Here is a 27,247-nt window from a genome sequence, read left to right on the forward strand (position 1 = left end):
CAAACCAATAATGATTATAATAGACATCACATTAATCCCAGCTAAGTCAATTATCCTCTCATTTAATTGCTCCATTTTTCAAATTATCCATAGTAGGATCACACAAAGACCTAATTCCCTCCATCATAATATTGTTTCCCATTTTTTAATCTTGGAGAAAGTCTCTCTTTCTCTTTCTCTCTTTTTTGGCTAATCCCCCCTTTTAAGAATTCGAAGTAGCCTCATCAAGTCTGTTGACAGTGACACTGAACTTGATGGCTGGCTGTCACTTTGTGGCAGGGTCTGGGCTGAGAACACAGGCAATGCACAGCCTGGTTGAGGACAGCTGTTGTGGATTACGCATAGCTGTGAGCTGAGAGTATGTGACAGTTGCCTGAGCAGGTGTCCAGGCAGCTCCCTTAGTGTGGCAGCAGCCAGAGGCAGGGGTCCAGGTGAACTGCACAATCCACAGAGAAGAGCATCCAAATTCAAGTCATCCAAAAAGTGGATACAGGGGAATGTGTCCCTGTATCCGTGCAGCACTGTGATGGGCAGGAAGTAAGAGTGCAGAGCTGGCCAGTGGTGAAGTATTTGGAGACTAGGTGTGGTGTAGGAGGTTCTTCTGTTCATGTGTTGTTTTCATTGGTTAATGAAAAAAGAATCTGCTTTGGGCCTGATAGGGCAGAACTTAGGAAGGCAGAGAAGACAGAACTGAATGCTGGGAAGAAGGGCAGAGTGGGAGACGCCATGAATCTTCTGCCTGAGACAGATGCTGGTCAGAATCTTGCCGTTAAACCACAGTCACATGGCGATATACAGATTAATAAATATGGGTTAAATTAAGATGTAAAAATTAGCCAATAAGAAACTAGAGATAATGGGCCAAGCAGTACTTTAATGACTCCAGTTTCTGTGTGGTTATTTTGGGTGTAAGCTAGCCAGGCAAACGGGACAAACAAGGAGCAGCCTCTCCTTGCAGCACAGGTGCCTTGGGATTTGGGGCTTGTGGAGGCTCCTATGGAAAGGCTGCAGCAAGAAAACCCCAGACTTGCTCAGAGTGCTCAGGGGAGAAAAGGAAAAGCCAGTCTGCAGTGGGTGACTCCGGCCAATGCAGTTCCTGCCTACAGCCTGTGGGTGCTGGTGCCTGCAAAGACACAGGCAAGCAGCTGTCTCATGAAACTGTGCCCTAGAAGTTGGATGCCTAAAGGTGAAATGTTAATCTAATTACTCTTTCTCAGTAAAAGCTTGGGAGTCAGATATCAGGGAAAGAACATGAAAGATCAGAGAAGCAGGGAGCAGGCAGCAGTTGCCTCCTACTTCTTTCCTCAATCCAAAAGGATCTACAGACTCTCTCTGCCCAGCCTTACTACTTCCTGTCTCCTCTCTGTCTACAGGCCTCCAAACCTCTATGGTTAATTTAGGTCAACTAGTGTCTAGCTCCAACCTCTGACTCCAAGCAAGCTTTATTTGTCAGAATACAGTCAAAGTATCACACAACACTGAAGGGTAGCTCTTCACAGTTGATGGTTTCAGGCAGAGCTTGTTGGGGAGGGGAGTCAGGGGAACCGCAGTCATCTTTAACAGGCAGGCCACTGGGAGTTTGTCCATGATCCAGTCAGTATAAGGGCAACACAAATTAGACATCATTTTATAATTTTATTTTGGGAGGATAACACAGGGGTAGAAAGGTAGACCAGGGAGAAATGTGAATGAATGTGATCTGGGGGCATTGTATAAATGCCCAATAAAAATATTATTTTGGAAAAAATTTCCAAGATATAATTAAAATGGAACCAATGACTTCCGGAATTGTACAAATAAACAGGCGGGTAAATTAAGGAATACAATTTAGGATGTGAAAGAATTCAGTGAGGCACTAGAGATTCTAAAAAGAGGTACCCACAAAAAATCTTGTAAATGAAATGATCCGTAAATTCAATTTTAAAAACACAGTGAGATGGCTCAGCAGGCGAAGATACTGTTGTGAAAGGTGGAGAGAGGCTCTCTCCAGAGTGGTCCTCTGGCCTCCATGTGTGTACTTTTTAAAACATCAGTTGAGATTTTCCGCAGAGCAAGCAGAGGGAAGAACATCACGGCCTGAGGATTAACTTTGTGGGTCATCACAGTCAGGCAACAAAAAAGAGGAAAACTAGGAAATAATAGGTTGAAATTTCAATGATTTGGGGACAAATTAAAATAGCTGCGCGCAGTCTCCAGCTCACCAGCAAGCCCATCAAGATTCTATGGCATTCTTCACAGAACTGGAAAACTGTCTCTAAAACTAATGAGCAAGCACAAACCATCCTGCCTTACCAGAGTCCTGGGTGAGGAGAATGCCCAAGGCACAGCCGCGCTTGGTTTGCACGCAGGCCCCAGAGAGTTAGTAACAAAACAACATGGTGGTAGCACAAAACAGACCCCTAGACCAGCAGAATAGAAAACAAGACTGTAAATCAAACTAGGGGGGTGGGAACCATAGTTCCTCCAAGGAAACCAAGCCTACACTGAGTATTCTACAGAAGCTAGTTAACTGATTCTGAAATTAGTGATTGTGGAGAGGCTGGAACTCTTCAGGTCCAGAGGCAAAGTATCCTGGGCTATCTTAGCCCTTCAGACGTCCATTTATTGCCCACCCGAATCTGCATCATCATTGTGACTAGTAGGAAAATCCCTTTGGAATGTACAAACAGACCTCCTCCATCAACCCCAAACCTTTACAGAAATGCATTACAGATGCATTCCTCAGGCACAGGGCCGGTTCTGTAGTTTGCTTCATCAAAGGCGCATGTCTCAAACCCCTCCAGTAGAGACAGAGGAAGACAATGCTTTCTTGTTCATGTTACAGAAGCCCCCCTTTGGCAAAGTATGAAAGGAAGGGTCTACTGCAGTTGAAGAAAACAATTTTAAAGCCTTCTTCAGAAGATAGTTCTCTGAGGTGAACTCACACCGAGGTGTTAGCTCCCTTAATTAGTGAATTCATTTACTTTTGAGGGGGATATCTAAGACCTGATTGAGTTGTGAGCTGGAGGCCTGAATTGCCCTGGTTCTGGAATGAAAAGTCAGAAGTCCCATTGTAACTTTGCAGTAATTCTTTGGTTGATTGATTATAAAGGGCTTGTATTTGTGGCTTTCTTGGGGCATTGGAGAAGTCTGAAGCCTCTTTGCTTCTCAAGTCATATGTCTCAGGCTCTCTTCAGTCATGGAGGATGTGTATTTCACCCTTGTTCTGAAGTTGTAAGTATAAGGTCCATTTGGCAATTAGTGAATATCTAAGTTCAGTGTGTCAATGTTCCCTTAAACACTGGCAAATGACTGAAGCTTTTGATGTTGAAGGGTATTAGTTTGAAACCCCCTTGAGTTACTGGCAAAAGTTGAGAGTTACCTTGGTTCTATATAAAAAAGATTGAGGCCACCTGGGTCGTTGGGGAAGATCTTAGAGTCCCTGGTTCTGAAGGACAGGTCAGAAGCTCCCTTCATCCATATATCAGGTTGGAAGATCTGTGGTTCTATAGTGGTTGGGCTATAGCCTGCTTCAGAACTAGTGGATTGGATTCTGCTTCCTGGTTTGGAAGAGATGTGCTTGAGCACCCTGTGCGTCCTTGACAAGATATGGATACTAATACGCACACCTATAAATACCTGATTTTTGACAAAGAAGCTAAAATTATACAATGGAAAAAAGAAAACATCCTCAACAAATGGTATTGGCATAACTGGATGTCAACATATAGAAGAATGAAAATAGATCCATCTCTATCCTCACACACAAAACTCAAGTCCAAATGGATTAAAGACCTCAATATAAATCTGACCACACTGAACCTGATAGAAGAGAAAGTGGGAAGTAGCCTTCAATGCAAGGGTACTGAAGACCACTTCCTAAATATAACCTCAGAAGCACAGACACTAAGAGCAACAATAAATAATGTGACCTCCTGAAAGTAAGAAGCTTCTGTAAAGCAAAGGACACATTCAATAAGACAAAAAGGCAGCCTGCTGAATGGGAAAAGATCTTCACCAACACCACTTCAGAGAAAGGACTGATCTCCAAATTATATAAAGAACTCAAGAAATTTGATAGCAAAATTCTAAATAACCCAATTAAGAAATGAGGAACAGAACTAAACAGAGAATTCTCAACAGAAGAATCTCAAATGGCCAAAAGAAATATTCAACATCCTTAGCCATCAGGGAAATGCAAATCAAACAACTCTGAGATACTATCTTAACACCTGTCAGAATGGCTAAGACCAAAAACACCAATGATATATTAGAGAGGATGTGGAGTAAGGGGAACACTTATCCATTGCTAGTGGGAATGCAAACTTGTACAATCACTCTGGAAATCAGTATTGCAGTTTCTCAGAAAACTGGGAATCAACCTACCTCTGGATCCAGCAATATCACTCTTGGGCATATTCCCAAGATATGCTCAATCATATTTTTAAAAAAATCGTTCAACTATGCTCATAGCAGCATTATTTGTCATAGTCAGAATCTGGAAACAACCTAGATGCCCCTCAACCAAAGAATGGGTAAGGAAAATGTGGCACATTTACACATTAGAGTACTACTCATCAGAAAAAAAAAAAAGACATCTTGAATTTTGCATGCAAATAGATAGGACTAGAAAACACCATTCTGAGTGAGGTAACCCAGACCCCCAAAGATGAATATGGTATTTACTCACTCATAAGTGGATACTAGCCATAAACAAAGGGTATTGAGCCTGTAGTTTATGATCCTAGAGAAGAAGCTAAGTAACAAAGTGAACCCTAAGAAAAACATATATAGATCAACCTGGAAAGTTGAAATAGACAAGATCACCTGATAAAATTAAGAATATAGGGATGGGAGAAGAAGGGAGGGCAAAAGGAGAAAAGAAGGGGAGAAGGGGAGGGGCGAGGAGAACTGACTTTGCCCTGTAGACAGACTGATGAATATCTCAAATATCACTATAGAACCTTCATTCAGCAACTGATGGAAAAAGAGGCAGAGACACACATCAGAGCATTGGACTGAATTTCCACAGTCCAGTTGAAGAGTGGGAGGAATGAGAATATGAGCAAAGAGGTCAAGACCATGAGGGGTAAATCCCCTGAAACAGTCTGCCTGAGCTAATGGGAGCTCACCAACACCAGCCAGACTAGGAAGGAACCAGCATAGGACCGCACTAGTCCCTCTAAATGTGGTTAACAGTTGCATGGATGGGGCAGACTGAGGGGCCACTGGTAGTGACACCAAGATTTAATCCTACGACTTGAACTGGCTTTTGGGGAACCTATTCTCTTTGGATGGATATCTGCTCAGCCTAGATATGGTAGGGAGTCCCTTGGACCTTACCCTCTCTGAGGAGTAGATGGGGGTAGGGTGGGGGGTATGTGAAGGAAACGGGAAGAGGGGAGGGAGTGGGAAATTTGATGGGTATGTATAATGAAAAAAGATAGTTTCTTTTCTAAAAAAGACTTTGATTTTAATATTTCCATTATGGCTATTACAGATGCACACTGAGGCATTGGATAGAGCCATTTGAATATAATAAAGGCAGGCATTTTCCTTCTGATTAAAAATAGGTCACAATTTCTTCCTAGAACATGATATATAATCTATTACCAACTGAGAATAGCATATTCTCCTTCTGACTAATGTGGCCCTAGAATTACTTCATATGGACTAATGGATGATAGAACAACTCCCTCTATCTAAGAGGTTCTGAGTGTTTCATGTTCTAACCATCTGACTCAAGGCCTTTGTCCAAAAATAAAAGGAGCCTGGTGCCTGAAGTCCTAGAGTGTTAGAGCACCCAGCAGTGCCCTAACCCAGGACAAATATGCCTTTTATCTGGACATTAGAAATAAAGAAGCCATGCCCTTCATGTTCAGAAGGTAGCTGAATTGGTCAGTAGACCTAGCTGAGAACTGCCCCCTAGCATGTTGGAGACTGATCACACTGCTGTCTACCCTACATTACATGAATGTTGTAGAGTCCCATAAAGATTAGATAAGGAAGTGCTCAGGGTTCCCTAATTCCCAAACTGACTCTTTATATCCCCAGAATCCCCACAAGACTCTTTGACCTATCTGCATTCCCCAACATAGCATGACACTTTCTTCCTCTGAAGAACAGTGTCCTCAAAATTCCCTGCTTGTCTGTGGATGGTTCGTTGGCATTCTGTTCAAGGGCAAGGGTTCTCCAAATTTTCTTTCTGACAAAGGAGCCTCAAACTTATTCCTTCAGCCCCAGGAGGATTCATCCTTTCCCCCAATGACTGAAGTGGAGCTCAAATCGTCAAGGTCTCTTCATGCTCTTTACATCAAAATAAGGATCCAAGTTGGTGATGCATTCTAAGCTTGGGAGAGAAAGTTCACAGCCACTCTCTCACCAGCTTTGGCTTCAGTGTCAAAGTAAAATGTTAAGCAAATTCTCAGAGTCTGGTGTTGGGTTTGTCTTGATTAAGAGCATTAACCCAAGAAGTAGAATTTTTGCTGCTGGCAGCAGTTGAAGGCTACTTGATTCTTTACACACACAAAGTGTAAATACACGACCTTCTCTTTCCCAAATAACTTTTAAGTAAATATTAACCAGAGTTACCTTACCAAAATCTTTGGCCTACAAAAGTCTGAAGTTGAATAGAATGATATTATGAATTTCAGGCCATCTGTGTGCTTTTTTCCCCTTAGACATTACAGAATATGGAGGCTACCTTTGTGGGTAAAGAGCTGAATGAACTTTGGACTGCACCACACCCTCTTGGCAGTACAGAGAGCATGTGTCTCTTAATCAGGGAGCTGTGTGTTAAGGTCCTGGCAGTACCGATTACCAGCTTATGGCATCTTGCAAGACAATGTGGCTGTCCACCCTCGAGACATTTCTGTCCTCTTGATATACTTGAAAGGTGTTGGAACAAACCCAAACTGGTCACCTGGTCCACATGAGTAACAGACTCTAGCCAAAAGACAGAAGAATTACCAAAAATGATCATTCAGAGATGGAGGGAGGGAAGGAGAGAGGGAGAGAGTGAAGGAGAAGGAAGGAGGGAGGGAGGAAGGGAGGGAGGGAGGGAGGGAGGGAGGAAGGGAGGGAGGGAATATGAATGATCCCTAAGATAAGTTGTTCAAACTACAAGTTCAAAATCCAGTGTCCTTTGATGATCTGCCTGCGTGGCCACACCAGAAAACTCCATAACACCAGCCTGCCCACCCACAGTTCCATTCTTGCTGTCTTAGAAAGGGCATTGGGGAATCTTTATACTTCTCTTACCTCACCTGTAATACTGGCTAAGAAAACCTTTCTCATCGTGCTGCTCTTAAGATTATGTAATAATGTAGGAAGAACTCTCGCTAGGGTTGTGAGAGCATAATAAACATCCACTAGCTTCTTACACATCTGGGTTGGGTAGAAAAATTGAGTATTTCGGTTACTATTTAAACACAGAAATATCATGGGACTCTAAAAGGCGTTGGACTGTGAAACTAGTGGAACGCCTGACTCCGATCCAGACCATCGCATAAAAAATGGCTGCTGAAGGTGACAAGCATCCTCTGGAGGAGGTGTCTAATTTGATCATGTGACCTCTAGTCAACTCTCTACACCTGCATAATTAAAATTGTACATAGACATCGCCATTGTTTCCTGGACAACCCAAGAGAAGTGTGCATATGCTTTTGTATATCTGTTGTCTGCTTATTTAATTAAGGAGTGGTCCGTAGTATGGCCCACTAACATTGGTAGAAAACTCGATATTCAATAAAAATCGAATGTATGCTCCTGATCCCAAGCTCATGCCATTAAACAAAGGACAAAGGACATGAATTAAGGGACTTTTGGCCCATTTGACAAAACATTCATTCTTTAGACCAACTCAAGTGCAAGCTCTCTAAAGTCTCCTGAGTCCTCCGTGAGAATAGCTGTCTCCTAGCGCTTACTGCAGACTCTCTGCCTTTCTCCTCCATTGTACTCTGAGCTCGTCTTCACGCATGCCAGTTGTGGCTGTAACTCACTGAGCTGCCCCTACCCACGTGGCTCCATGATCAGCACATGTGCGCACTGTTCTACTCTTTCCCCACAGTCGTTGAAGTGACACTCTAACATCCTTATCTAACAGAGAAGGAGACCACGGCAAAGAGCAAGGAGATATGACCAAGTTCTCCTAGAAGAAGGGCATGTTGTAGGCCTTGTATCCAGGAAGGAGTGAACTTCGTCTCTTATTAATGACTGCCATCCCTTGGACCAGCTCCATGCTGCCTTAGGTCCTTGGTCAATGCTGACAAGTATTGGGTGCTACAGTAATAGCAGGGATTTCAGCACCTTTGCTGTGCCTGAGGGTGCTTCTCTGCTTTGAAGAGGAATGGACGCCAACCCTTCCTCACCTGAAGCTCTGTCCGTCCACCCCATCTGCCCTGCATTGTCTCCTGTCCTCCTTACTATGCTCCAGGTAGACTTTAAGTTACTCCTTTCCCTAGCAAAGGAAAGCAGACCTCTAACCTGTCTGAGAAAGGGGAGAGTGCAGCTGAGACAGGGGAAGAGTGAACCAAGAGAGGGGAGATAGATGAAAAAGGAGGTGTGGAACCTAATGAAAGCAAAATGTCCCCAACATCACATCCCCAGAACAAGTTTTCCTTGACAGGCCAGACAGTGCCCTTTGTTTTCACTTAACATGCAGTAAGGATAAACTAATGGGTGTGTCATAAATGGTCAGATCACGTGTGGCATCAGCTGACACCCCAGCTAACAATATCTGTGTAACCTTGGCCCAGTGCACTGCAGGAGGGAAGAGCCTACAGGGACCCATCAATCTCCTGCCAGCAGCGAGGACAGACAGCATGAGCACAGCCGGAAAAGTAAGAAAAAGATCTCACTGTTGGGAATATATTCTCACTAACTTGCTAAAAGATGCTGACTTCTAACTTAGAAATGACGTGCACTGAAGGCAATGTGTAATGTGTGCTATAGCACAGGGTGTGCACTGGACAACAGTGCAGCCCGGCTGCTGCTAAATACCTTTAACAAGAGCACACAGACTCTAGATCTGGGGCCGTCCTCACTTCCTCACTAACTCTGCAGCACAGGGAATTCATTCTGAGCCAGCTGTAACTACCTTGTAAACAGACAGTTTTAAAGAGATCTTCTACAGAGAAGTTTGTGTTTATATCAAGATACCTTAGTGGGCTGTTCTTTGGAATCACAGGTTTCTTTCTAATTTTTGTTTGTTTGTTTAGTTTGTCTAGACATGGTTTCTCTGTAATAGCCTTACCTGTCCTGGAAATCACTGTGTAGACCAGGTTGGCCTCGAACTAACAGAGATCCACCTACCCCTGCCTCCCAAGTGATATGATTAAAGGCATGTACCACCACAGTCCAGCATGTAATCATAGATTTCTTATTAAAAGAGTAAAGTTAAATCTGTCGATAGTTTCAGAAGAGGAATTTGACTCAGGAACATAGTAGAACTGTCCCAATAACATTTAGATAAAATATCTGATAAGAGGTGGATTGATTTCTAAACTTTAGGATCATCCACAGTGGTTTACATTACCATGAACACTGTGATTTGGAGGGGTCCATACCTGCACAACTCATAAAATCTCTAGAAACTCTATAGAACAGTCTCTTCTCTCTTAAAAAAAATCATCCAGCTTTACTTCAATTAATTCTAAGAAAAACTGAATCATTTGCTAACACTGAGAATACACACATGTGGTACTAGGATTTCCACAAAGCCCCTTCTTTGTTCAATCTGTATATGGTACTGACACACGCAAGCAATCACTCAGCATAAACTGATCCGTGCTATCCAACTGCCTAATTATAACGCCTGTGTTTCCATTGGCACAGGGGCTGTTTTAGGAGTGGGTCAAAGGTCCAACAGCTCACAGTGAGAACGGGGGATTGGAGACTTCTGCGTCCACAGTGTGGCATGACTCTGTTTAGAAAAGATGGGTGGAGAATCGGCACAGAAGGGGCAGTCGCCAGTAGTTCTGTTCCAATTCACTTTATTTTATTTCACTCCTGCTCATGTTTATGATGGCATATCACATTTCAAAGAAAAGTGGTTAGATAAAGAATGACTGCCGGGCGGTGGTGGCGCACGCCTTTAATCCCAGCACTCGGGAGGCAGAGGCAGGCGGATCTCTGGGAGTTCAAGGCCAGCCTGGGCTACAAAGGGAGTTCCAGGACAGGCTCCAAAGCTAGAGAAACTCTGTCTCGAAAAACCAAAAAAAAAAAAAAAAAAGAAAAAGAAAAAAAAAGAATGACTGAAAAAGTTAAAAGAAAGACTGAATTCATTAAGCATACGTGGAATCCCATTCTTATCAATCAAACAAGAATTGAGGGACTAGGGAATCCAGGATCTTAGGTGCAGGGTCAATAACAGCGCTATGCTCAATCATAGGCTTGAGGTTATATTTCCTACAACAGCAAAATAACAATGTAGCAGGTATGATAGACCGTCCCTGAAATCTCAGCGCTAGGAAGGCCAAGACAGAAAGGTTCCTAGTTCAAGGCCAACCTGGGCTGCTTCTCAGACTGTGTCTCAGAAATCCAAAGCCTGGGGTTTAACTCTGAGACAGTGTACTTGCCCAGAACGCACAAAGTTCCAGGTTCTGCTCCCAATCACTTCAAAAACATATTAATAATTATAATTTAGAATTGAACAAATAACCAATGATTTTAGTACCAATGAGTACAAGAATAAAAGATAATGTTAGAGTGCCCCGAAAGCGCACACACCCATGCATCCCAGTGTATGGCCTTTCCTTTCCTGACCTTCTACTATGGTGTCACACATTTCTCAGGGTGTTTTGACTCCTTGTAAATGAGAAGTGTCCATTTCTATGTAACAACGGTTGGCAGACCTGGGGACAGACGCTGTGCATAGGAAATAGAGGGACACAATTGCAGTGACCCCCTTGGAGCTGCAGTTACCCTTCCTCTTCCAGGTCATCAAGTGCAAAGCAGCTGTGCTGTGGGAGACCAAGAAGCCCTTCTCCATCGAGGACATAGAAGTCGCACCCCCCAAGGCCCATGAAGTCCGCATTAAGGTAAAGTCCCTTTCTACATTCTATTATATTAGTTTGAAAAACACAGAAAATACTGCATAGATGCATCCGACTGTCTATTAACATCCCGTTTCAAATGTTCACCCCAATAATGAATGAGCCTGTTGCTGAGCCTAGCTGTTGACATCAGCTGCTGAAAGTAGAAGTTTAACATAATCCCCGAAAACTTTTAAAAATGTTTAAGTGTTTGTAAAGTGCTAAACATCTTGAGTCCAAAAGCAATTAATATTAGATAATTTCTTGGTGCTCATTTCCTGCATCTTTTTCCATAACATAGCATCCATTTTTATATATTGTATAAATTACATTTTGGGGGTGACTTAATTCATCGGATGATCATTACGACTTAAGCTGTTACGACTTAAGCTGTTTAATTGGGAGAAGAGATGAAAGCACAGGAAAACTTGGCCCTAAATCGAATCTGGAAGCAATAGGGGTTGTTAGCAAGCTCCTGAGAAGCCCCATTTCAGAATAGGTGTGCTAAACCTCCACAGTCGCTATCTTGGCTGAGTGAAATCGATCTCTCATCTGTAGATGGTGGCCACGGGGGTCTGCCGCTCTGATGATCACGCGATTAGTGGAAGCATACCTACACCTTTTCCTGTAATTCTTGGCCACGAGGGAGCTGGTATCGTGGAGAGTGTTGGAGAAGGGGTGACTTCTGTCAAACCAGGTACAGAATTCTTTACCCTCAGGGCTTATGTTTGGTCCCAAGAGCTTCCCTCACAAAATAGGAAGCCCAGGCAGTAGGAGACCTGGCACAAGGTCACAGGGTTTCCACCCCTTCCTCACTGCCTGCCTCTGTCCTGGGGCATCCAATCATGTCTTTTATCTTTCTATATCTATTTTTTATTGTCAATACGTCAGGCACCGAGTGAGAGTCTCCACTGTGACCTTCAGAGTTCACAATCTGCTAACTTCAACTTCAGTGTCGCTGAGCACTGGGGATTTTTCAGTATCCAAGTAGACCTACAAATGGGGCAGAGGCAAGACCTGCAGGTCCAGGTTCTGAGTGCCTAGATGTAGGGAAGCTGCTCTGTGCTGAGTTCAGAGACCCGACTGCTCGCCTGGCTTCAGGATGCCTCTCCTGTAGGATGCCATAGGTTTAACCTCATTGCATCCACGTGATGGCTTCCTCTTCACTATATGCTCTTTTTTCTCCGATATAAAAGAATAATACAATATAAGAGGAAACTCCAGCGGGAAAAACATGGCCAAAGGCCTCCAAACACAAACACTATTTTATTATCACTAATTGGGGCTCGAGATGGTGGGTGGCACATTCCTTATTACTTTATCCATGTTTTTATTTTAACACTGCTGTTTGTATTCATAGGTAAAGGTTGAGTAAAATTAATTTTTCCTAGGTGTCATCACACATTCATTTTATCTATGAAACATAGTGATCAAGTCATGATTTGGTTTGATAACATAGGTAGCACACATGATGTAAAAACAAAAATTGCATTCACCTCCAAAAAGATCACTTTGGCCAACAGAGTCAGACGTCTCTCACATTCCAAATAACCAGAAAATAAGGAAACAACTCGTCTGGCTGGAGTCAAGCTCTGCTGTTTCCTTTATTGGGAAACAAACTTAGAGCAAAGCGATTCCTTTACATCTCAGGATGCTTTGTCTATAGCAGAAAAAAATTGATAGTTCATAAACAATTATCTAAAAACAAAAAGTCGCCTTTTCTTTCTCAGGGGAAATCTCTAACTCATTGTTAAGGACTGAGATGTCCAGAGCAAGTCGTCACTTCTCTGTCACATTTCAGTCTGCGTCCTCAAAAATAATGAAGATTATTCTTAAAGCATTCGTTTCATAATAAGAGATGCACAATCACTTTGAAAAACCAAAACCTGGGTGATGGAGAAATGACTCAGTAGGTGAGGTCATCCTGTTAGACAGTTGACAGCCACCTGTAACTCCAGCCGCACAGAACCCAGTGCCCTCTGCTGGCCTTCAAGGCCACCCACACACAAGAGCATACACACATGGTACTTGGACATGCACATAAAAACAGGACAAATCTTTTTAAGAAGTAAAAAATTAGCTCTTAAAAGTCTCATTTTAATTTTATCTTATAATGAAATCTAGTTTGTCTTAATTTTATTATAAAATATTTCCTCTATTATGTTTGTTTTTATTTTAGTTTTATTGTAACTATTATGGAAAATATCAGATTTCTCCAGCATCCAAAAGGAAGACAGCAACTCATGACAACTAAAGTATATATTTATACTTAGCAATGAGTATATCTAAGGTTTGACCTGGCTAATCATATGCAAAGCACCCATATAATGAGGCACACAAGGAGAGTTAACTGCTGGTCAGTGGAAATGGATGTTTTTACATTTCCCTTTTCTTTGGGGAAACTTCAGGCATATGTAAACCTGGATGAATAGTAAGGCAGCAATGCAAGGACCCATGCATGACTGTACAGGAAGTTCTTTTGTGTGTTAATAAAAAGCAAACCTGAAGGTCAGAAAAGCAAAACAGCCAGTCACTGGTTCTTACTGCTACCTCAGTCCGAAATGGGGATCCTGGCTCCAGGAATCTCAGAATGAGACCAAGAGCTGTCTCCTCCCGTTTTATATTCCTCACTAGTTCTGGGATAAGGGTATGTACCACTACCGCCCTGTTTCTATGGTAAACTAGAGTGTTTCCTGAGATTAAAGGTGCCTGTCACCATTGCCTGGTCTGTAAGGCTGGCCAATGTAGCTGTTTTACTTCTCTGATCTTCAGGCAAGCTTTATTTGTTAAAATACAATGAAATACCACTACACATGACATAGTGCAGAGGGGCCATATCTCTGGGAAACCTTTTTAGGGCACACATCCCTACGGAAAGCTTCATATTCTTGCCTTGTTAATTCCTGAGTAGATATTTAAGTGATTTTCTTGTTCCCCTTCCAGGTGATAAAGTCATCCCGCTCTTTTCTCCCCAGTGTGGAAAATGCAGGATCTGCAAGCACCCGGAGAGCAACTTCTGTATGAACAATGAGTAGGTTTCTCATTGTCTTCTTGCACAATTAGGGTGCACACTGGTTTCTTATTGTCTTCTTGCACAATTAGGTTGCACACTGGTTTTCTTCAGTCTCATGTCCTTTGTTTGCTGTGTTTCACTGGCTAGTTTGGCAAATCCTCGAGGGACTTTGCTTGATGGAACCACCAGGTTCACCTGCAAGGGGAAGTCAATCTACAACTTCACCAGCACCAGCACCTTCTCCCAGTACACTGTGGTAGATGAGATGGCAGTGGCTAAAATCGATGCGGCTTCACCCCTGGACAAAGTCTGCCTCATCGGCTGCGGGTTCTCAACTGGCTATGGCTCTGCTGTCAAAGTCGCCAAGGTAAGATGGATAGTGGCCCATGGTCCAAGCTACGTGCATATTGTTGGGACCAAAGGGAAGAAATTACCCACAAGCGTCAGAAAGAGTTTTTGTAGAAAAGAAATAAGATTGTCCAACTCCAGCGAGAATTCTCTCCACACTCAAGAAAAGCTCTATAATAATATGCATCCAGTTCTGCCTAGTTCCCAAAGAAACTGGCCTCTCATAGAAATTATTTGAAACTTATGTAGATCTTGAACTTTAACACTTTGCATTTGCTGCTGTCTGCAAAGCTCTGTTATGTCCCAGTCTCAAGATACACTTGAGCAATAAAACATGTTTTAAAGAGTCAGAAACTGGAACACTTGGCCATTTGGGACAAATGGAAGATTTTAAAGTGGAGATGTCATCACTGTTATCTCTAAAGTAAGCCAAAGTAGGGAGATTTGCACGGCACAAATGCTGTCACCAGTGTTTTTAAAAAGACCAGCACTGCTACTGAGAGCCAACCTGCCTGTGTGGTAGAAATTTCCTGAAAAGAAAACAGAGGCTTAGTGATGAACCAGGACTTAACGGCAGTGGACCAGAACAGTCCCTCTGAGCTGCCTGATGTTCTCTGAAAGAGCATCACGATGAACGTAAGCTTTGATAACGGCCAGGAGTGGGCTGGGGTTGTCTCCTTCTTTATGGGGATTGAGAACAAACCTTATCAGCAACATTTCCCCAGCGAACCTAAAATTAGGTGGTGTTAGAGGTCTACCTTTCCTACAGTTTCTGTCTCTTAGTGTGTGCACATCGCATTAGAGTCAGCACTCCTCAACAGTGTGTGACCTAGTATATCCTGAGCAAGTTTGTTAGTAGATCCTTTAAAACCTCAGTCTATGACTCTAGGATTCTCCAACACTATTTTCATAGGTTGATGGTGTGGATTAAAATATTAATAGGAAAATAAGCCCAGAAGGAATTTGAATGCTGAAGAAAATTCACCTCTTTAATATAGATGAAAATAATGCTGATTCTGAATTATGAGAAAGTAAATGTTTTATGTTCAATAATTACATCCTGTATTTATTTTGTGGCTTTCACACCAAGTGTAGTTACTCCTTGTGCAGTTGCTCATCTGTTTCAACAGGAGGACTGAGTGAGCCTCGCAAGCCATGGGTACTTGTGATCAAGGATTTCAGTCATTGTTATTAAAATATAGATCAGCTATTGTTTCAGTATTTTTTCATTTGCCTCTAAAAGTCAGGCTTAAAGTCTCACAAAGACAACATTGGTCTCTTGATGTATTTTCTTAAAGTTTCCTGTCCACTTTCCTGTTAAACCAGGGATGACTTGTCAATGCTTCCCAGATGACTTCTGCTCCAGTTACCCTGGTTGTGACTACTGAACAACAGTGAACCAAGGAGTTAATGATTGAAGGGTGGTTGGATTGCAGTGCAGTCGCATGGAGTAACCATGATCATTTGTTTCTGTTTGGGTACAAATTTCACTCCAGTCCCTGGCGTGCATATCAAAGGATCTGAGATATTTTAGTGGAAGCTCCATCACAGGTCCCCTCTCCCATTTCTCTCCAAACCATGGTGCATCTCAGAAAGCCCACCAAATGGTGGCCCCTGTTGTAAGAAGGCTGCTTGTTTGTTCCAGGATGTCCATAACCCAAATAATCACACAGAAACTGTATTAATTACAATACTGCTTGGTCCATTTGTGTATGCATATTTTTAGTTCACTCTCATCTCTTAAATTAACCCATTTTTATTATTTTATATTTTACCATGAGTCTCATGGCTTACTGGCAAGGTTTCACCTGGTTGACTGTGTCTTATCCTCTGGCAGCTCCATGGCGGCTCCTGATTCCTTCTTCTTTCTGACAGCATTCAGTTTAGTTTTCCCCACCTTGTTCTGTTCTGCTTTGTTCTAGGTCCAAAACAGTTTCCTTATCAATCAATGGTAATCACAGCATACAGAGTGGAATCCCACATCAGGCCTCTTTCCCAGTGATGCTCAAAGCCACTCCCACAGGGTATTTAAACTGCCCCACCCCCAGTAAATAGACACGTGGTTTTCTCCTCTCTGGGAGGAAGCACGTAGGAAGGCTATCCGGGAGAACTGAATCCATTAAACCTGAGCATTTTCTAATTTGGTTTAATCTGGTCTGATTTGGATGGCTGAATTGGCTGAGAGGCTTGCTGGGTTACAGAAATTTCTCCGTTTCATGTATACAAATTGCTTTTGTGTATGTTTAAGAGGTTATTATGTGGCCTGGGAAGAGGAAAGTCATTGCCATGTTGAGTTCAAAGATCATCTGGTACATCTGGTCTCAGAGGGGATTCCCATTGGATTAGAATGGAGTTCCATCTGCAGAGATCCCAATTAACTGGTAGAGGCTGTTACTGGATCCTGAGATTAACAAAAAATGATAACTCCCCAGATACATCTAATATAGAGCAAATTTTGAGAACAAATGTTGTACCCCTTTGGGTGCTATAGCCTGAAGAGGTTTTGGAAGCAGGTGGGATGACATCTGAGAGGCCATGACAGAGGACAAAGCAAGGTTCCTTGTGCAGCATGGAGCACTGCCTAGTGGTCACTGGTCCATCTTTTGTATTTTCTGCAACCATAGGTGACCCCAGGCTCCACCTGTGCTGTGTTTGGCCTTGGAGGTGTTGGTCTGTCTGTCATCATTGGCTGTAAAACAGCTGGAGCAGCCAGGATCATCGCTGTGGACATCAACAAAGACAAGTTTGCGAAGGCCAAAGAATTGGGTGCAACTGAGTGCATCAATCCTTTGGACTACAGCAAACCCATCCATGAAGTACTCCAGGAGATGACCGATGGAGGGGTGGACTTCTCCTTTGAAGTAATCGGTCGCCTTGACACCATGGTAGGTACTGTGGCATGCCTTGAAATTTGTCATTCTGCCATCCATATGTGCTACAGGCAGAAGAATAGAAATCTCATGCAGAAAGCTATTTTAGATGGTAATTTTCCATCTCCTGTTTCCTTCTCATATTTATTAATCCAGTTCTGTGATAAACATAATAATGCTCCATTAATCATTAATACAGGAAAGCTTTTCATTGAGTTTTTTTTTTGTTGTTGTTTTTTTTTGTTTTTTTTTTTTTTGGAAAAAGCAATTCATCAAGGGAATTTAAAAACAAATTCTGGACCTAAAAGGACAAATAGATTTTCTTCCACATTATTAACATTATATAATATTTGAACTTTACTATTCTGAAAAGCATATTCAAGTCTCATCATGTGGCCAAAAGCAATATTGAGTAATATGGGTCCAAGTATTATTTCATTAGCATCAGACATGTAGAGGAGTGTCTGCTTTAATGGATCACCATGTTTTCATCTCAGAGACAACACCATGGCGGGCAACAAAAACACCAGATCTACATGTTGGAGTAAATACTTTTCAAAATAAAATTCATAGATTCTGTCGTAGCCCCTAAATTTAAGAGATACAGATTTTGGCTCTCTCTCTCTGTCTCTCTTCTCTCTCTCTCTCTCTGTCTCTCTTTTCTCTCTTTGTCTCTATCTCCCACCATTCTCACACCCAGGGACTGGACTCTACCCCACTCTGCCACCTTCTATCTCCTCTCCCAAAAAACAAAACAAAAAAAAAAAAAGAAGAAGAAAAGAGATGCACATTTTGTGGGGTTATTTATGATCTACACGACATAGTGCATGTAAAATACTTAGCACGGAGCCAGCTGCCATGTGGTAAGCACTCAATTAAGTCAGCTGGGAATAATGATAAGAAAGGCTATTGCCAAGCGTACAGTGCTTAAACTTTTGAAACGAACATTCTTCATATAGTTGCAGACACCATACATTGCTAAGTATGTAACTTCTCTAGTTACATATCAGCCAACCTAAGACCTCTGGTGTTCTAGAGAAGCATCCCCAGAGATGTAAAGAATCGCCATTACTGAGGTCCTCCAGAAAGCCTTGGCAGAGTTGGTAGTAGAGAATGGGAATGGTGTCCTGAGAGTGACATTCTGCTCAGCCTTGAACTGAGACTAGATGTCAAGAGAGGCTAGCCTCTCCTCTGTGGGTGGGGACCTTTCAACGTTCAGGGTTCTGGCTTCCCACAGCCATCATTCTTCTGTGTCAGTGGATCTGAAGATCCAAAAGTCTGATATCCATGTGTTCTGAGGACATCTGGTTTTCTAAATGACATGTTTCAAAATCAAAATACCAGGCAACATGCATATTTCATGATTAAATGCCATCTTTTACTACAGAATTTTAAATGAAAGAATTGAAAGTGAAAACTTCCTGGATATCTACAGATAACAGAATAATGTAAAACCAGAGCACACATTGGATTCACAGCCACTGAAAACTTGCCCGTTCTTGATCTAAGCCCCACAGTAGGGACGTGTTATAAAGGGAGGTTGACAAATAGATAAGAGACAACTTTTGATGCTGTCATCATTACATCTTCACCATCAAAATTCTGTCTCAGAGTGCAAACTTCAAAACTGTAGTTAATGGACAATGACAGTGAGTGAACCTACGCATAGGGAGCCTGAGAGTCACGTGATGAGGAAACAGTATTCTCCTTGGAGGACCCAGACTGCACAGGCTCACAATGAGACTTGCTTCTTTATTAGTTGATAAGGAGGACTTGAACATAAATTCATTCAATCACCCCTTTTCACAAAAAATTTCTCTGTACATATCTTCATATGACATGAAACTGTATATCATGAGTAGACCACAAGAATATCCACTTTAAATATTATTTATATTCCAGATGTCTTCCCTGTTAAGCAGCCACGCATCATGTGGTGTAAGTGTCGTTGTTGGGGTGCCTCCTAATTCCCAAAGCCTCTCTATGAACCCCTTGTTGCTGCTGCTGGGACGCACGTGGAAAGGAGCAATATTTGGTGGTATGTATTCACAGCTAAGGATCAATTTCTGTATGTATTCTGGTGTGTCAAGGTGAACGTGTGGATGTGTGTGGAGTCAGAGAACATTTGATGTAGCTACAGGAGCAATCAGCCTTGGTCATTGACTCTGGGGCTCTCAGTGGCCTGCAGCTCATGGTCAGGCTAGCCTTCCTGGCCAGCCAATCCCAGGAATCTCCCAACTTCCTCCCTGCAGACCTGGAGTTACAGCTCCCCCAGCACTGATTCCACTGTTTAATGTTGCTGGGTTTGTTTATTTGTTTTCTTTTTTATTCTGGAGATCAACTCAGCTTCAATGACAACCTCTCCCCCTACCTGCACCTCTACCCATAAAAGAAGCAGTCCAGACAGGAAGCCAATGTTCAGAATTGTTAAAAATTGTGACAAGGGTTCTCAAGCATGGGTCTCCACAGTTAGTGGCTTCTGGTGGGGTGGTGGTGAGGAAGGACTCAGTTTTATTTATTGGGAGTTTGGCCATGCTCCAGTGAGAACATAGGCAACACAAATTGGAATTGTTATATTTTTTTTTCCTTGAGAGAGATCACAGGGTGGACCTGAGAGGACTGGGAATTGAGTGTGATCAGGGGCATTGTGTGCAATTTCCAGATAATCAATAAAAATCTGATGTCAGAAAAAAAACAAACAAAAAGAACTTCATTATCTGAATTATATCCCCAGCTTTGAGGATCAATTCCTAACTTTTTTCAGAATCGTCCCTTTGGTAACAGAAAAGTTCTTAGAAGGCAGTATGAAAATCACTGTTCTCTCTAATAGAGGAAATCCCAAGACAGGCTGCTCTGCTCCCCATAAACAAGCCAGGGCTTTCCTGGCTCATTCTACTTGATCTCTAAGGCCCGAAAATGCCTCATAGGACACAGAGAGCCCAAGGCAGTAATGTTTGCCTACACTCATTACCGAAGTTTGGAACACTTCCTTCCTTTGGCTATAAACATCTGCACTATGATTTCTCTAGGAAAGATCTACTAAGCCGCCATCATCAGCCAGGGACCCTGTTCATCAGGCGCATGTCATAAGACATTAACACCATGCAGAGGGTATTTAAGTCCTGCATCTGCCACTCAGGTGGCAGTCTGGGCACTGTTAGGAACTTGGTTTCTTTGGAAGATCTCTTGTCTAATTCTCCTGTCTGCCCCCTGGCTGCATCTCACGATGCTGCTCTCTCCTTTCAGGCTTTAAGAGTAAAGATTCTGTCCCCAAGCTTGTGGCTGATTTTATGGCTAACAAGTTTCCATTGGAGCCATTAATTACCCATGTTTTACCTTTTGAGAAAATCAATGAAGCCTTTGAGCTGCTTCGCTCTGGAAAGAGGTGAGCTTTAAGATTATTTTTATGGGGTGGGTGGAGAAAAGAGATTATTTTTATGGGGTGGGTAGGGAAAAGAGATTATTTTTATGATACGGGAAATGGCCAACAGAAATGAAGGAGAAATGGGATAAGAGCAAAAATGGGACTTCTGTGACCGTTCAGGCTCTGCAGTCACTGTACGACCCAGGGCATTTTATAAGGCTAAGCCTCAGTCTCTAAAATGGAGAAAATATGATAATCGACCTCATAGAGCCACTGCTTAGGATGAAGTTTAAATGAGACAATGCCTAAAAAGCTTCTACAAAGTGCATGGCAAATAGCGAGTATGAAATGTCTGTGACAGATGGTTTTCACTGAGACTCATAACACATGCTTTATTTACCCTCTGGGCACTGTGAGTTCTGGAAATGTGAACCAACATCTTATATGTCATATTTCAGTATCCGGACTGTCCTGACGTTCTGAGACCATACTGATGCCTTCCTACTCCTGAGCCCTGCACCCCACTGAATCACGAGACCAGACACATACAGCGCTAATGTTGTTCCTTAGAGACACTGCCAATAAAGTACTCATGTAAGCTTTCCGCGAGAAACTGAATTTTCTGTGATTCTGTTTTCAACCCCAAGTGAGAGCTACCACACCTCAGATGAGGAGCTGCAGGGTGCCCAGCCTTCCTTCTGATTTGATTGACCTCTGTCATCTTTCCAACTGGGGACAATGTCTCTTGTGACATCTGGTATTTTTTTCTCTCTGAATTCACAGATAGTCTTCACACATCAATATAATCTGCCTCTCCCAGAAGTTGGACTTGAGAAATCAACACCTCTAGCTCCACTTCATTATTCAATGGTGTTAGCCTCATCTTTTCACCGGGTCCTCTGCTGTAACTGAGTTTCAGATTCCAATACTGCTTAACAAAGTCTTTCCCTGTCATGTGGGATAATTCTATTCATAGTTGCCCATAAATTTAACATCTGCCTCACAAAAGGTGAATGCGTATCAAATGAGAATATCACTTTCTTAGGCTATGGGAGAACTCACTGGATTTGAGAAGATTTAAGGAACTGATATTTCCACAAGTGTTTAGTGAGCTCTTCCATAGCCTTGGGGACACCTGTCATTTGGTGGTTGTTCATGTTGGTGACTGGATAAATTAAGGCTGGCTACTTGATAACCTTGGAATCTACTATCAAATTTCAAAGTACAATTGGTTGGTTCTCCTTTAAACCCCCCTGTGAGTATCTGCATATCTCTCTTATCTGTTTTTTTTAAAAGATTAATTTATTTAGTATACAGTATTCTCAATAGTCTCTCTGCATGTATGCCTGCAGGCCAGAAGAGGGCACCTGATCTCACTACAGATGGCTGTGAGCCACGATGTGGTTGCTGGGAACTGAACTCAGGACCTTTGAAAGAACAAGCAGTGCTCTTAACCGCTGAGCCATCTCTCCAGCCCTCTATTTTCTGTTTCAGTGAGTTTTTTTTGAAGGCCTGTACTTATCAGTCAGTTTCTCACAGATGGCACTGCTGTCAACCAATGCTTTTAGAAATAAAACAAGAATTACCAAATCAATAATGATTATAATAGACGTCACGTGAATCCCAAGTAATTACCCTATCATTTAATTGTTTGAATTTCAAACCATCATTGTAGAATCATGCAGAGATCTAACCTCCTTTATCATAATATAGTTTCCCCTTTTTTAACTTTGGAAAAAAGTCTCTCTCTCTCTCTCTCTCTCTCTCTCTCTCTCTCTCTCTCTCTCTCTCTCCTCCTCCTCCTCCCCCTTTAAGAATTCCGAGTTGTTTCACCAAGTCTGCTGACGATGACACTGAAGGGTAAGGCTGTCAGCGTGTAGCAGGGTCTGGGCTGAGAACACAGGCAATGCACGGCCTGGCTGAGAACAGGCACTGCAGATGATGCATAGCTGTGAGCTGGGACTATGTGACAGTTGCCTGAGCAGGTGTCCAGGGGGGTCTTCTAGTGTGGCGACAGCCTGAGGAGGGGGCATGGGGGAAGTGCACAATCCACAGAGAGAAGGAGACCACCTGAAAGGCAGATACAGGGAAATGGGCAACAGCAGCACTGTGAAGGGCAGGGAGCATGAGAGCAGACGGTACTGAAGGCAGAGCCGGCCCTGGGTGAGGGAACAACTCCGGGGTATTCAGAGCCCAGGCGCTGTGGTGTTTGATGTTTATGGAGACTACTGAAGAAGGACTGCTACAGGGAATACTAAAGTCACTCAGGGGGTTCAGGGAGGGAAGGAAAATTCACGTGATGCAGCTCCAGTGGATGCTGGTGGCTGCAAAGCCACAGGCAAGCAACCATCTTGGGAAATCACACCCCAAAGGTTGGATGCCAGATGACATGTTAATCTAATTAATCTTTGTCAATAAAAGCTCAGAGTCAGATATCAGAAAGAACATGAAAGATTAGAGAAGCAGGCAGCAGTTGCCTCCTACTTCTTCCTTTCCTCCATCCAAAAGGACCTACAGACTCTCTCTGCCCCGCCTTACTTCTTCCTGTCTCCTCTCTGTCTACAATCCTCCAAACATCTATGATTAATTTAGGTCAACTAGTGTCTGGCTCCAACCTCTGACTCCAAGCAATCTTTATTTGTCAGAATACAGTCAAAGTATCACACAACACTGAAGGGTAGCTCTTCACAGTTGATGGCTTCAGGCAGAGCTTGGGGTTTGGAGGGAGGAAAGTTGTCTGTACTGGGTAGGCCACTGGGAGCTTGCTTGTGTATATGGACAACACAAATTTTACTTGGTGTTTTGTTTTGTTTTGGGGAAGCTAACACGGGGGTGGGAAGAATGGGAATGAGTGTGATTTGGGTGCATTATGTAAATTCCCAATAAAAATACTATTTTAGAAAAAATTAAAAAAGACAATTGAAAAAGGAACCAATGATCAGGAATTATACAAATAAGCAGGTGGATAAATTATGAAATACAATTAAGGAATTAAGGAATGAAAGAATTTGGTAAGGAGCTAGAGATTCGAAAAAGAACAACCAAAAACCTTGTAAATGAAATGATCAGTAAATCCAATTTTAGACACTCAGTGAGTTGGCTCAGCAGGCAAGAAGCCTGGGATCCTCACAGGAAGGAGGAGAGAGGTTCCCTCCAGACTGGTCCTCTGGCCTCCATGTGTGTACTTTTTAAAACATCAGTTGAGAGCTTCCACAGAGCAAGCAGTGGGGAGGACGTCAGGCCCTAAGGACTAACTCTGAGTCAGCACAGTCAGGCAACAAAAAAAAAAAAGGAAAATGAAAAATAATAGGCTGAAATTTCAATGATTTGGGGACAAATAAAAATAGCCTTGCACAGTCTCCAACTCACCAGCAAGCCCATCGAGATTCTATGGCATTCTTCACAGAACTGGAAAACTGTCTCTAAAACTAATGAGCAAGCAAAATCCATCCTGCCTTACCAGAGTCCTGGGTGAGGAGAATGCCCAAGGTACAGCCGTGCTTGGTTTGCATGCAGGCCCCAGAGCCCTAGTAACAAAACAACATGGTGGTAGCACAAAACAGACCCCTAGATCAGCAGAATAGAGAACAAGACTGTAAATCAAACTAGGGGGGTGGGAACCATAGTTCCTCCAAGGAAACCAAGCCTACATTGAGTATTCTACAGAAGCTAGTTAACTGATTCTGATTTTAGTGATTGTGGAGAGGCTGGAACACTTCAGGTCCAGAGGCAAAGTATCCTGGGCTATCTTAGCCCTTCAGACGTCCATTTATTGCCCACCTGAATCTGCATCATCATTGTGACTAGTAGGAAAATCCCTTTGGAATGTACAAACAGACCTCTCCTCCATCAACCCAAAACCTTAGAACTTGATAAGCTCACCCCTGAGGCCCAGACATTCTACCACCCCGTTTTAGCCCATCTGACTGTCCAACCCTGACCAAAGTATTTGCAAAGTATCTTAATTTATTTACACTTAGTTCTGTTTCCATGACAACTTCACAAAAGTTCTACTATGTTGGGACATAGCATTTGGGGTAACCTATATCTGTACTCCCAGGCTATGCAAATACTAATATTTGGCTTCAGGATGAACTATTACATCCATTGAGGAGAGATCTGTGTGATTTTTACAGTCACTTGGTTACAATGAACTGAATTTTAACAAAGGTACTAAAAACAAACACTGGAAAACAAAACAAAATGAAAAGCCAGCCTCCAACAAATGTTTCTTGGAGAAACATATGACCATATGCAGAATCAAGCCACATTCCCCATCTTCTTTTTTATATAAAAATCAATTCTAGATGGGTCGAAGGTCTTAATAAGACCCTGAAAACATTGAAAATAGTGGAAAAACCCATGGGAAAACACTATTAAATACAGACCCAGGCAAGGCCTTTCTGCATAAAACACCATTCACCCAGGAACTGAGTAGCTGAGTAAAACAGCCAAACAGACTCCTGGTAAACTTTATCTGTGATGGGGGATATAATATAACAGTCAAGAGAAATAGCACTATGCTATGAAAAAAAATCACCATTTATTCTTAAGTTACTACGTATTTACAGTGTTCTGATTCTGTATTACTAAGTCCCTGGGGTCGTCTGCAGTATGGTACCCGTATCCTATTGTGCTTCTGTTTCTGCACCACCTTCAAGAGGACGGTGTGCATAAAGCTTTGCTGCATGATCTACAGAATCCACCACACATGTGCTAAACACTCTGCTATTTATCAACTATGAGATTATTTCTAAGACCTTGAACAGCAAGGTCTCTGGATAAATATTGCCAACACTCTCTTCATGTTGTTTACATCAAAATCAGGATCCAAACTGGTGATACATTCTAACCTTGGGAAAGAAAGATCACAGCCACTCTCTGACAAGCTTTGGCTTCAGGGTCAAAGTAAAATGTTGTGCAAATTCTTGGTATCTAGTGTTGGGTTTGTCTTAAGAACATTAACCCAGAAAGTAGATTTTTTTGTTGCTGGCAGCAGTTGAAGGCTACTTGATTCTTTACACACACACAAAGTGTAAATAAATGATGTTCTCTTTCCCAAATATCGGTTAAGTAAATATTAATCACAGATACTTTGACAAAATCTTTGATCTAAAAAAGTCTGAAGTTTAATAGAATGACATACGAATTTCAGGACATCTGCATGTTTTTTTCCCCTTAGACTTTACAAAATATGGAGGCTACCTTTGTGGGTAAAGAGTTGAATGAACTTTGGACTGCCCCAAGTCTTCTTGGCAGTACAGAGGGTATGTGTCTCTTAATTAGGGAGCTGTGTGTTAAGGTCCTGGCAGGACTGATTACCACCTTATGGCACCTTGCAAGACAGTATGGGTGTCCAGCCTCAAGACATTTCAGTCCTCTTGATATACTTGAAGGTGTCAGAAATTGACATGAAACCCAAATTGGGCACCTGGTCCACATGAGTGACAGAGTCTAGTCTAAGACAGAAGAATTACCAACAATGATCAGAGATAGAGGGAGGGAAGGGGTAAGGGAGGCAGGGAAGGAAGGAGAGAAGAAGAGGGGAGGGGGAGGGAGGGAAGGAGGAAAATAAGGAGGGAGAAAATATGAATGATCCCTAAGATACGTTGTTAAAATACAAGTTCAAAATCCTGTGTCCTTTGATGATATAGTGATCTGCCTGCGTGGCCACACCAGAAAACTCCATAACACCAGCCTGCCCGCCTACAGTTCCATTCTTGCTGTCTTAGAAAGGGCATTGGGGAATCTTTATACTTCTCTTACCTCACCTGTAATACTGACTAAGAAAACCTTTCTCATCGTGCTGCTCTTAAGATCATGTAATAATGTAGGAAGAACTCCCACTAGGGTTGTAAGAGCATAATAAACATCCATTAGCTTCTTACACATCTGGGCTTCATAGAAAAACTGTGCCCTTCCTTGACAGTGAACAGAGAGGACTCTCGTAGGACTCTTAAAGGTATTGGACTTTGGACCTAGTGGGACACCTGACTCCTATCCAGACCATTGTAAACAAAGATAGGTGGGAGGGTGACAGCCATTCTCTGGAAGAGGTGCCTGATTTGATCATGTGACCTCTAATTAGCTGTCTACACCAGCATAATTAAAATTGGACATGGACAACATTATTGTTCCTTTGACAACCATAGAGAAATTTAAAGTATACGCTTATGTATATATATTGCCCGCTTGCTTACTTAAGGAGTGATATGTACTCTGATCCACTAACATTGGTAGCAAACACAATACTCAATAAAAATCAAATGCATGTTCTCGCACCCAAACTTATGACATTAAACAAAGGACAAAGGACATGAATTAAGGGACTTTTGGCCCATTTGACAAAACATTCATTCTTTAGACCAACTCAAGTGCAACTCTAAAGTCTCCTGAGTCCTCCGTGAGAACAGCTGTCTCCTAGCGCTTACTGCATAGCTGACTGCACACTCTCTGCCTTTCTCCTCCTCTATACTCTGAGCTCGTCTTCATGCATTCCAGTTGTGGCTGCAACTCACTGAGCTGCCCCTACCCACGTGGCTCCATGATCAGCACATGTGCGCACTGTTCTACTCTTTCCCCACAGTCGCTGACGTTACACTCTAACATCCTTATCTAACAGAGGAGACCACGCAAAGAG

The 27,247-nt window shown here is 42.5% G+C and overlaps 1 protein-coding gene and 1 long non-coding RNA gene across 3 annotated transcripts in view; one reads left to right on the forward strand and one right to left on the reverse strand.

Moving 5' to 3' along the window:
• The window catches only part of LOC130889316 (uncharacterized), a 154,701-nt gene that overhangs the window by 54,752 nt on the left and 72,702 nt on the right, over positions 1 to 27,247 (reverse strand). The window lies entirely within an intron of this gene.
• Positions 8,731 to 21,259, forward strand: LOC130889311 (alcohol dehydrogenase 1-like). Of its 2 annotated transcripts, none has more exons than XM_057792938.1 (9): positions 8,731 to 8,819; positions 10,899 to 11,018; positions 11,571 to 11,709; positions 13,956 to 14,043; positions 14,173 to 14,392; positions 16,998 to 17,258; positions 19,146 to 19,281; positions 20,490 to 20,628; positions 21,066 to 21,259. In XM_057792938.1, the coding sequence occupies exons 1-9, from the start codon at positions 8,802 to 8,804 to the stop codon at positions 21,088 to 21,090; spliced, it is 1,146 nt and encodes a 381-aa protein (XP_057648921.1). In that variant the 5' UTR covers positions 8,731 to 8,801; the 3' UTR covers positions 21,091 to 21,259. The 2 variants fall into 2 exon arrangements, with proteins under 2 accessions (XP_057648921.1, XP_057648922.1); XM_057792939.1 differs by having other exon boundaries at positions 10,917 to 11,018.

The sequence above is a fragment of the Chionomys nivalis genome, chromosome 18 (genome assembly GCF_950005125.1).
Source record: "Chionomys nivalis chromosome 18, mChiNiv1.1, whole genome shotgun sequence".
NCBI lineage: Eukaryota > Metazoa > Chordata > Mammalia > Rodentia > Cricetidae > Chionomys > Chionomys nivalis.

Coding starts and splice junctions, on each gene's coding strand:
- LOC130889311 (XM_057792938.1), top strand. Junction 11,019..11,570: donor CCCATGAAGTCCGCATTAAG/GTAAAGTCCCTT, acceptor TCTCATCTGTAG/ATGGTGGCCACGGGGGTCTG. Junction 17,259..19,145: donor TCGGTCGCCTTGACACCATG/GTAGGTACTGTG, acceptor TTTATATTCCAG/ATGTCTTCCCTGTTAAGCAG.